This window comes from Anabrus simplex, chromosome 10 (genome assembly GCF_040414725.1).
Source record: "Anabrus simplex isolate iqAnaSimp1 chromosome 10, ASM4041472v1, whole genome shotgun sequence".
Taxonomy (NCBI): Eukaryota; Metazoa; Arthropoda; class Insecta; order Orthoptera; family Tettigoniidae; genus Anabrus; species Anabrus simplex.
Genome location: NC_090274.1, coordinates 12759576 through 12772104, shown reverse-complemented (window position 1 = coordinate 12772104; position 12529 = coordinate 12759576). Strand labels below are relative to the sequence as shown.

Below are 12529 nucleotides of genomic sequence, written 5' to 3'. Positions count from 1 at the left end.
ACGCCAATTATAGTAATCGGTTATGTTCTGTGTGTACTAGATATTTTGTGGATGCAAGAGCCCTTGAATTTCATCTTCATACTCATATTCAGTTGAAGCGATACACTTGTACATGTATTCCCATGATTTCTGTGACAAATCTGGTTTAAACAAACACTCTGTTATACATCATAAAGTTAAGCACTGTGAATGTTCTTACTGCCTGAAAAGTTTACTTGTAATGATACGATTAGGAATCGTATAAAAACCGCACATAGAAGACCGCAATAATGAATGTCCAGATGGTAGAAAGACATTCAGACTGAAAGGTATTCTTAATAGACATCTACTGGTTCCTCGCAAGGTGCAAACTGGACCTGGACCATTCAAGTATTCCATATGTAATAAAGGGTTCATAACAAATCATCTTGTTAGACATAAAGCAACTCATAATTAAAAAACTGACATAAACTGGTCAAAGATGTTTTCTAGCGTGAAACATTTAATTGTTCAACTTGAGAGGCAACATGTATAATAAATACTAGTACATAACTTAGAGAGAATAATCCCAAAACACCATATTATCATTATGCAATCTTGGGTCCTATTTTGAAATTTGATCCTAGAGTTTGTTTTGAGTTAAGGATGATAATATTCTTACATAATGTACATAAGAGGTTTATCTGAAGTTTCACTTCAGTGCAGTTTCTACCTTTTGTATATGCATTTTTAAATAGTATTACTTTCCATACATTTCTTTAGTTAAATGCCACTGTCAGTTATTTTTGTCTGTTAATAAATTTCACCATGGCACAGGCCAGAGTAAAGTGTAGTTTCCACCAAAGTTCCAGTCTCATCCATGGCTGTGACAATATGGAAGCTGCTGGGGTATGGGTAGTGCTGAGTAATGACATTCAGAGATAGGGTCAGTCGTGCTGCAATAGCACTTTCTGACCCAGTGAGAAAAGCAATGGCAAACTACCTCACTCCTCGTATTGCCTAGTACGCCTCATTTTGGCACTGCCATTGGTTTTTGCAGTTTCCTTATAACCGCATAACCTTTGGTGGTGCTATTTGAGGATCCAACCAGCCTCTGGGGTGATGAACTAACAGACAAGAAAAATGCTGGAAATGCCATTTTTTTTCCAACATATGAATAGGATTGCCTGAATCCATCCGACTTTCACCCCCATACATAAAAAATGTAAAGATGATTATATCCAACAGACTGCTTTTGCAATACAATTTCTGGTGTTTGAACTCTTTTTTTTTTAATTTCAGAATATCATCTCCAAAAGCCCCAGAGTTATGAATTTTTAAACATAAACTTACATTATGAATTAGCTATAGCTTGAGAAATGTCATGCTTTGAGATGGAGTCTATTCAGCTTCAAAGTCATGGCTGAGAAGTTAAAGCTTCTTTCAAAATGGAACTGTTACGTGTTTAGAGAATAAGGTTTCAAAATATTTATTGTACTTATGCAGGATGCCCCCTTAAAAACTGAAGTCGCTTTGGCTGATTTCATACTTAAGATCATCATCATCATCATTTCCCTTTATCCAGCTGTAGCCAGGTAGGGGCAAATATGGTTCCTCTCCATTTTCTTCAGTCTCTCCACCACTCCTCCTCCAACACTGTGTCCCAGTCCAGGTTTCTTCCTATAATACTGCATTGGATTGTGTCCATCCATCTCGATAGTGGTCGTCCACGGCCTCTCCTTCCTTGCATTTGCATTTCCATCACCTTTTTTGGCATTCTTACATAAGATACTACCATAAAATTAACTACTGATATCATAATTGAAATTACTTCTCTGCCACCCCCTTTCTCAGAGCATTGCATGATGGATTACTTGTCAAATCGATCCTGTTACCGTTCAAAGCTGCTAAACTCCACAAATATGAGAGCTGATGATGGCCATAAGCCATGGCAACTGTCTTTTTTACCCTCACACCTGCACGACTTACCATACAGTAGTCATATATCCTGGAAAGCATGACACATGTTGGTACATGGACACTATCTGAGATGGCAGTGTGTTGTACAGGTACCTCACACAGTGCGATGAGACTGATATTGAGTTCGGCTCCATGGAAAATGGATGTGACAAGGAAACAACAACATATCAAACTGGCCATTCGTCGTGGTTGCACTTCCAAACAAAGTCACAGGGAGCTTGTGGAATATGTGGGGAAATAATGCCGTCCCCTACCAACCACTGCAAAGTGAGTCTTCTTTTTGCGAGTTTTGCTTAGTCATCTCTTCAGGATGCAGGGCTCTGTGAATCTGTACATCGCTGTAACCAATATCCTTTAACATGACTTTGTGTCACAGAACAAAGACTTGAAGGGAACTGCCTATGTTACTTTCATCCACAATACCACAAACTGAATTACCAAGATCCTCCGCAAGTACAATATAAAAACTGTGTTTGACACATCACAAATGTGCTCATGTTAAAGCAAGCACAAATTCTCAACACTATTATACCATGGGGTATACAAAATTTCCTGCAATCGCAGCAAGGTATACATATGCCAGATCATTGGAACTTGTATCAATGAACACCACGGATATATTCATCTCAACCAGCAAAACAAGTCAGCCATAGATGAGCATGTCTTGTCATGTAATGATTTCCTGTTCCAAGATGTTCGAGCTCCTACCCACTAAAATCTACAGGTCTGTGGAAGCAGGGCACTGGCTATCAATTAAGTAATGCATGGCTGCCAGCCATTAATAATTTATGTTACTGGAGTTCTGTGACTCTCAGAGGAATACGAAGCATCCAGGTTGAATGGGCAGGCAAGCAAGATTCAAGGTATGAGTTAAACTAACAAAATTCAAGAAATGTCCTTTCTTTTCCACTAAAACTTCAATTTCATAACATATTAACAACTTTTAGATGAGCACGGTTGCTCGATAAACCTTTACAACAGGGCAACACACAGGAACTCATCAGCTCCAGAAAACAAAATAAGAGCTAAATAGCTCTGCCACAGGTACAACGAGCCTACTAGCTCCTAACCTCTGCCACAGGTACAACGAGCCTACTAGCTCCTAACAGATACCATAATCAAGGGAGTAAAATACCATTTACAACAACAGATAAGTTGAGGCTAGCCTCACATTTCAGAAAAGAGACTACTACAGTAATATTACAATTTCAACTAAAGGGCACATCCCTTTTAGCAATGCTGTACAAAATCGGCCCCATAATGGGCTATTGATAAAGTGTTTCAAATTAAATTAATGATAACAAATTCAACAATTATGTTGAAGCTCACAGATCTTGCTTACTCCTGAAGGTTACCCTTCAAGAACTTATATACAGAGGCCAAAGGCCTGTACTACATGGCCACATGGAACCGAATTAAAAAAGGAAATCTTTACAATTGGCCAATAACTAATTTGGAAGGAGGTGGAAACTAAACATTCCAAAAAAGGAAAATTTTTATATCCTAAGTGGGCTGATGGCCCAATGAAGCAGAGGCTAATCCCATACCATGGAGTGACTAAGTGTGAAAAACATTTTTAAGTCACCGAATTCAAATTGAATGGGAGAATTACAATGGTAACCACTTGTTCTCCCTTACCTTCATCCAATTTGCCACATGGGGATAATTATTTCGTCCAAAGACCAACCTACATTATGATGAGAAAACAAGAGCCCTAACAGTTACATTCAAAGAAAGCTGCTAGAATCTTCATACACAATTGGATAAATTTATTCCACCATACCTAATTAGCTGGAACTTCCTTTAGGCTGAAACCCCCACCAACAAGATGTCACACAGGGGGATGCTCTCTCTCCTCAGTCGATACGAACAGACAATCACATAGTAATACAGAACACTGAGATCGAAAATGCCTCAGTTTATATAGAGAAAGAAAGCCCAAACGATCTGGGTGTTAACATCCAAGAACCAGATTGGATGGCATCCCTTAACTAAAAAGGACCATTATATACTAGCTTGAAATAGGCTGGTTGAATTAGAAGAGGAGATGGAGAAAGAATTGGCAATATAGGAAACAACAATAACAACAGCATGCAAACCAGTTTACCTACGTAGAAATACAAACTTTCTTTTGGGGTTTTAACCAAAAGAGGTCCTTTATATATCAATAGCAGAGACATCTAACCATTGAAGAAAAACTATTAAAATATCTCAAAGTTCAGAGTCTCTAACACAGAGAACAGCTAATGAAATATTCAAAGCTTTGTAATATGATCTGGAGAGCTGCAGAACCACCTGTGTTTAGCGATCCCATCCTTCATAATCAGAATTGTTAACAAGCCAAAGATTGATAACCATTCAGATCCTGGTGATCTGGGAAACTTCTTAGGATCTGTGAACAACAAAACATCGGGTTGGAAGCATGAGAGAACACACTTAACTATAGTTTCCTTGTCCAACTCATTGGCTGAATGAGCAGTGTACAGCCTTCTGTTTGGAGGGTACCGGGTTCGATTCCTGGCTGGGTCTGGGATTTTAACCTTCATTGTTTAATTACAATGATTCGGGGGCTGGGTGTTTGTGCTGTCCCCAACATCCATGCAACTCACACACCACACTATCCTCTACCACAATAACACACAGGTACCTACACATGGTAGATGCCACCCACCTTCATCGTAGGGTCTGCCTTACAAGGGCTGCACCCGGCTAGCAATAGCCACAAAAAATTATTATTATTATTATTATTATTATACAACAGCTCCATTTGATAGGTGGCTAAGAGTCATGCATAAGGTTCTGCATGAACTGCACGGCTGGCCTATTCGCATGTACTGGGGGCTGTGTTGCTAAGACCATAGAAAATGAAAATCCACTGCCTGTTCCCAGTCATTTGATCGGGCCAGGAATGGAATGAATGAAGCCCCCATCTAGCGGCAAGGATAGGAAAAGTGCCGGCTGCCAAAGCCTGTCACACTCCTCTGGGGCAATGATAAATGACTGATAGATGAAATGAAATGTTAACGGAGAGTGTTGCTGGAATGAGATATGACAAGGAAAACCGGAGTACCCAGAGAAAAACCTGTCCTAGCTCTGCTTTGTCCAGCACAAATCTCACATGGTGAGACCATACAGTTAGTAAATAATACACTAGAGGCAGCAGCGGTTCCATAGTCTGTGAGAGAATAACTGCAGCAAGCAGAGCATGTTGAAATCTTAGCTGTTTCGCCAAAAGTTCCGTCCGCTGTACTCATCAGTAAAAACGGTGAACATTTAAACTGTGTGGTACCGGGCGAGTTGGCCGAGCAGCTAGGAGCGCGCAGCTGTGAGCTTGCATCCGGGAGACAGTGGGTTCGAACCCCACTATCGGCAGCCCTGAAGATGGTTTTCCGTGGTTTCCCATATTCACACCAGGCAAATTCTGGGGCTGTACATTAATGAAGGCCACAGATGCTTCCTTCCCATTCCTAGGCCTTTCCTGCCCCATCGTTGCCATAAGACCTATCTGTGTTGGTGCGACGTAAAGCAACTAGCAAAAAATAATAATAAACTGTGTGGATTCAACAAGAAATGTTTGTCAATAAATACAAAATTGAAACATTATAAGACTGTAGTCCAACCTGAAATAACTTATGGAAGTGAAACATTATTTAAACTAAAGCAAAAGAATAACATAGATAAAATTTTAGAAATAGAAAGAAGAATAGTAAGAACATGCATTAATAAGAAGTACCAAAAAGAAGAAGAATAGTGCATCATTTCAAATTCAGCAGTACATCAGGAAATAGAACCTATAACAGATTTCATGGTCATCTGTTGAGAACACCTCAAGACAGGTTAATACGCAGAATTTTGGGAAAGCTTTGGAAACAAAAGCAACAACCTGTCTGGATAAAATAATTAGACATAACACTGGAAGATTTAAATAATAAATCAAACAAAGTAAATAAATTGAAGTTGGATTCCTACCAAAATGTGATAAAAGAGAAACAAATAAAAGGGTATTTTCAGAAGAAGAACGACAACGAAGATCAGATAGAATGAAGAAATTCTGGAAGATCAGAAAAGAAATAAAACATCATAGAAGACCGGACAGAAATTGACTACAGTGGTCCAATGCTGCCGTAAAAGCACAACAATAATAATAAAAACTGTGTGGATATTGATATGGTCTAAAATTCTTACATGTCTACATCCTCAAATACTACAGTATAGTTCTGTTCTTTTCACTAGGAAGAAAGCCCAAATAGCATAAATATAGTAGAATTGTGTGATAAAAGAGGACTGTCTTCAGTTGTGATCAAGTAACACAAAATCAATTTACTGTCCATGTTAAATCTTCAAACAACGTACTTTAAGATTGGGGGTAGATATATTTCTCTATCGTTTCTGTAAATGGACAGGACTTAAGGATATTTTTTTCCAATATGATTTTGTGTGGCTATTTCTATCCAAGTGCAGCTCTTGTAAGGCAGACCCTCCGATGAGGGTGGGCGGTATCTGCCATGTGTAGGTAACTGTGTGTTACTATGATTCTATCCAATGACCAAAAACATTATCTCTCATACAAAATGAATGAGCGAGTTCATAGGCCTACAAGTAATCATGAATATCCTTCTCCGTAATGGTATGAATTCTTCCGAGTTAGATGGTCATGAAAATTAAAACAAGAAAATTAGTAGCATGAGTTCATGTTCCCCCTCCGTTAAGAAAGCCGGCTCCCAAATATGTATGCAGGTCTCGGAACCTCTGTAAACGTGCGTGTCGATACTAATCAACATTTTTTCGATAAACGGAAGAAAGGCTTTATTTGAAACTTTTTAATGTACAAGACAGTTATTTATATCGTCGATGTTCTTCAAAATCGGGGCCTTACAAATTGAGAAGTATGTTTACCTGTATTTTTTTCTGTACATCCTCTGGAACTTCAAAGGAGATAGGACATGGAGTAAGGCATTTTTAGCAGGGTTGGAGGACGGATGCACAGGAACTGAGTTGGCACTTCCCATTTGCAATAAGAATTTAAATTTGTCTAATACACCCACTGCAACGGACTGGGCATCACAGCGCAGAAGCACCAATATAATTCCGCATGAGCCGCCACTGATTCAAAGATAGATACTGTACTCCCGAAACAATTTACATAGGTAGTTTTCTCCCCTGTCCTTTCCCTATTGTTATTTTGTTTCAGAGTTTTCCAAATTTGTATTCTCCTCATCATTAGATAGCTCACCGTAGCTGTGTGATATGGGTCATATTTCATAACCTACAGTAAAACACCTGTTATTGTACTACTCTCTTTTCTTTTCACTCCTGTGTCTTCAAACTCGTAGCCTCACTCACTCCTTTCCTTGTTTTTTTATCTGCTACACAATTTTCTTTCCACCTTCACCTCTACTCTGATTTTGTATCCTGTCAATTTTGCATTGACGTTGAATTTTATTTTATTATCATTCATTTCTTCTACCACATTAATCCCAGATTCATCCCGTGACCTTGCTGTTTACTTTGCATGCACATAGGGTGGAAGAAGAAACATCTTGATTGGAGCACGGAAGGCTAGCACCCAGTGAGCCATCTAGTGGCATCAAGAGTACCACTTACTATAGACCAACGATAAAGCAATCTTAAATTCAAACCTTCATTATTAGGGAAGTCTTGCTTGTGAACAGACAAGGCATTCTTCTGAAGGTGCAGAGGAAACATCTTTGCAAACGTAAAATAGTTTTTCACCTTGTTTTCTGAAATGACTTATAATTTCTACAAGACAATCTATATTGCTTCCATTTACTTGTGCCAGGCACCTCACCTTCATCTATCCTATTGACCTCCCTTGGTCAACTCTTGTTCTTTTCTGACCCCCAACAGTATTAGAGCACTCAATGCCCAGGAGGTTCTTCATTTTCACAGCCTTCATGGCCCTTGTCTTTCTTTGGTGGATATCTTCATTTTAAGAAGTGTCAGATCCCTTCCATTTCTTCTCAGAGGATGGCTAGTTGTACTTCCTCTTAAAACAATAATCAGCACCACCAGTTCACACAGCATTCTAGCTATCTCCATATCCATCGAGGATTCACCTTGTCTTCAATGCTATTCATCTTATCCCAAAACTCAGCCACTGCAAATTTAAAAAGCCTAATCCATTGACCTTAGTGTAAGCTGATGATGTTATGTTGGATAGCAATTACTAGAATATACTTGAACATGTGATCAACCAGTAGAAAACACAACTGGATAAATGTAGATAACAGCTGAAGCTGTAGTCGCTTACGTGCGGCCAGTATCCAGTAATCAGGAGATAGTCAGCAGCCCTGAAGATGGTTTTCTGTGGTTTCCCATTTTCACACCAGGCAAATGCCGGGGCTGTACATTAATTATGGCCACGGCCGCTTCCTTCCACTTCCTAGGCCTTTCCTATCCCGTCGTCGCCATAAGACCTATCTGTGTCGGTGCAACGTAATGCAAATACCAAAATATATATATATATAAATACTGTACTTGGAGAGTGTGCCACCTAGATAGACGGTACAATTGTAGATGATAGTATCTTGCTGGTAAAGTCTTCCAGTGTTATGTATTTTGGCTCCAGCATAATGACTGATGGTGACACGTTAATTGATGCCCAAGCAAGAGTTAATACTGGATGGCTGAAGTGGCGTCAGGTCACACGTGTACCTTCTGACCAAAAGATTCCTTCCCATCTCAAATGTAAGGTGCATCACACTTTCATTTGCCCAGCAGCATTTCAAGGTGTGAAATGTTGGTCTGTGATGAATAATCATACCAGATCCTTCAAATGGTGGAAATGTTAATGTTAGATGATTCTCCATGTTACATAATTAAACCGCCTAAGGATTGAAGATGTTAGAAATGCCCTCAGTATCACCTCAATACTGGCCAAGATGCAAAACATGCTTGTATGGACACATCGCCAGATGTTGTGAAGTATCAATTACAAAATGGCAACTTGAACTGGGCCCTAGATATCTTGAGGTCAATCAAAAAAGCAGTGGATGAATTGTATGAGTGAGGGTGTGTGAAGTGCAGACATCCACATATCCAACACTGTAGACCAGGTAAAGTGGAGGGCAAGATTTAGAATGGTGGACATTGCAGCCTGACAAGACTAATGCCAATGAAGAAGAACAACCATTGTCAAGTTTAGACACAACACACAAAACAGCTAAAGATAGAAGTTTGTGCAAAAATAACGGATCTGACAAAAAGAGCAAGGTCACAACATATGACCTAAGAAAACTAAAAACTTCATTTTTAAGAAACTGAATTGTCATTATTGAACAATACCACATTTTGGAATTTGCTCTACATCAGATATTACATTCACTGTATATTTCACTCTAGATGTAAGTCTCATAAATGACTTTTCTCCCTTTTAATTTAATTTATGTCTGTTCATTCATAATTTTGGCTATTATTTCAAGAGCTACTTCATTGCCTGAGGTCCTAACTCTAATTAAAGACAACATTATTATGACAAGAAGATCACAACCATAATTTTTGTTACTATATGTATTTTAATATGATAATTATTCCTGCAACATTGTCTTTACCTTATATACATATGTTTTAGTTATCACATGATTTATTTCATTTTTATTTTGGCTGAATATGGCCACTAAGTGGCTGAAACTAGTCCCAAGACTTACGTAATATTATGTACTTGATATATTGTATTGAAAAGTGGACAGTCTTTTCAATTCATTTCTTATAATGACAGCTCAGGTAAATAAGATAAAGAAATTTCAAGTTTGGTTCCATCCCAAATAGACATACCAGTTAATGGAAGTGTTGAGAGATCACAAACACTTCGAGGAAACTAGATTGAAAATATTTATCAAAATGAAGTCAATAGTTGTTCATTATTAGTTTATTATTACACCACATAATGCACAAATTTTATTATCTCCCTCTCTTTTTGTGTCCTCCTCTCTACAGAGAATATGGCTAAGAGAAGGGGATGGAGGGAACGATGGTGTACACATGCTATTTGCTTTACGTCGCACCGACACAGATAGGTCTAATGACGACGATGGGACAGTAACAGCATAGGAACGGGAAGGAAGCGTCCGTGACCTTAATTAAGGTACAGCCCCAGCATTTGCCTGGTGTGAAAATGGGAAACCATGGAAAACCACCTTCAGGGCTGCCCACAGTGGGGTTCGAACCCATTATCTCCCGAATACTGGATACTGGCCACACTTAAGCGACTGGACCTATGGAGCTCGGTGGTGTATACATGAACAGATACACTTAGCGTAAGTGATGAGATCAGTATCGACATAGGGTCATTCGTCCAGTGTACCTCAAAATTCAATTCATATATTATTCTTGGGATTATACGAGTATGGAAGTATGATCGGTATCAGTAAAAACCTTACTCACTACATGTACAACGTATTACAGCTATATTTCTATATGAAGAAACATTTTATATCCTGATACACTTTATAGTTTGTTCAATGTGGCAACCTATAATTGCGGAAAGTTATTGATTCATTCAATAAATATATAGAAGTATATATTTTTTAAAAGGGAATAAAAAATTTGTTGAAATGAAACATTACTGGTGGCTGCGTCCACCACCTGCGCTTATACCCATACACTAGACAATGTTTCAGAGTAGCTCCTATAATCGTTCCTAAAACAGTCTTTGTACACAGGGATACACTAATTGAAGTGGTCATGATGTTCTTCCATGATTTAGCAATGGAAAAATTTTAAAATTAGGGATCTCCAAAAGGTGCAAAACCTGGGGGAAATATGGTAACGGATGGAATTTATGAAAAAAACTTGCTTAGAAACAAAGGAAGATTGCTGAAAAGGCAAGAATGGACACAAAAGGGCCAAGGAAATGCAGATGAACCTGGGTATGATGGAGGCATTATGAGGCATGGAATCGACTAGAATGAACATTAACAACTGTCTTCAAATATATATATATATGTTTACATTTAGGAACACTTCTCTCAGGAACTAGCCTGAAGAGAACGATTAAACCCGAACATATTACAGATAACATGCAGTTTCTTAACAGCCTGGATTCAATTATTTAGTAATTATCATTGAACAAATCACAAACAAAAGATATTTATCGTAAAAAATATGACAAAAACGAAATTCCAAAAATGGCCAGTTGCAGAGAAAAATTTTTGCGCTCTTGCCAAAAAGAGTTGAGAAAAATGTTTCCAAAGTAGTGAAGCTTTATATAAACAAATTGTGTATATGGTGTAACATTTTCCCATTCACAGGACACAAACTCTAAGATAAAGTCACATTATAATATCCCCAATTGCATAATGATAATATTGATACTTTGGGTCCATACATTTTGTATAATTTAATTCTCTGATGAGGCTGAAATAAGGAATGGCATCCGTTTCAGAAACTTGCTACGAAGATTCATCTCACTTCCTGCCCCATCCCGTAGAGAAACACCACAAGAGTTGGACACTAATAATAATGTTATTTGCTTTACGTCCCACTAACTACATTTATGGTCTTCGGAGACGCCAAGGTGCCGGAATTTAGTCCCGCAGGAGTTCTTTTACGTGCCGGTAAATCTACCGACACGAGGCTGTCGTATTTGAGCACCTTCAAATACCACCGGACTGAGCCAGGATCGAACCTGCCAAGTTGGGGTTAGAAGGCCAGCGCCTTAACCGTCTGAGCCACTCAGCCCGGCAAGAGTTGGACACACATGTTGCCTCCCAAGATGAACATTTAAATGTTTTGCATGACAAAACTTCATTGAGCAATGTCATCCTTTAAATCTTTTCCATGATTATGTACATCCTTGTGCCTAACGAAGTGATGCCACCTTATGAACCCTTTATTACATATGGAACATTTGAAGAATTTGTCACTGGTATGCACCTTGCGATGAACCAACAGGTGTTTCTTAAGTGTACCTCTCCGTCTGAATGCCTTTTTACACTCTGGACATACATGACTGCGCTCTCCTGTATGGGTAAGGATATGATTTTTCAGATGATCATTACGTGTAAACTTTTTACGACAGTAAGGACATTCATAGCGCCTTACCTTAGAATGTACGACAGAGTGTTTGTTTAATCCAGATTTGTCACAAAAATCATGGGAACATACGTTACAAGTGTAACTCTCCAGCTGAAAGTGAGTACGAAGATGAACTTCCAGGTCTCTAGCATCTACAAAATATCTATTACATACAGAACATAACTGATCCAAATATTCCTTGGCATGTTGCAGTTTCATGTGTTTCCTTAGATATTTTTGTTGAGAATATCCTCTGCAACATAATGTGCAGAGAAAGGATTTCTTATCAGTGTGTGTAAGTAAATGAATTTTTAGACATCCTTTATCAGAGAAACCTTTTTTGCAAATATCACACTTAGGAAACTTTCCTGCACTATGTATAGGCTTATGTCTAAGAAGCTGATACTTCTTTACGAACCCTTTATTACATATGGAACACTTGAAAGGACTTCTCCCAGTCAGCACCACGTCAGCACATTTGTCATGTTCACTGAAATTAAATTAGAGATTAGCCGTTGTAGTTTTGAATTACTTGGAAAATGAAACGGGTCTAAAG

General features: G+C 38.6%; 1 protein-coding gene across 4 annotated transcripts in view; it reads right to left on the bottom strand.

The window, feature by feature from the left end:
* The window catches only part of LOC136882185 (zinc finger protein 84), a 120308-nt gene that overhangs the window by 33258 nt on the left and 74521 nt on the right, over window positions 1–12529 (bottom strand). For 2 of the 4 annotated variants that reach the window (XM_067154739.2, XM_067154741.2), the window contains one exon: window positions 11647–12463. The exons of the other annotated variants lie outside the window; for them this stretch is intronic. In XM_067154739.2, the coding sequence (XP_067010840.2) occupies window positions 11704–12463 (760 nt within the window). In that variant the 3' untranslated portion in view covers window positions 11647–11703. Of the gene's footprint in view, window positions 1–11646; window positions 12464–12529 lie in introns of those variants that run through there. 4 annotated transcript variants of the gene reach the window in all.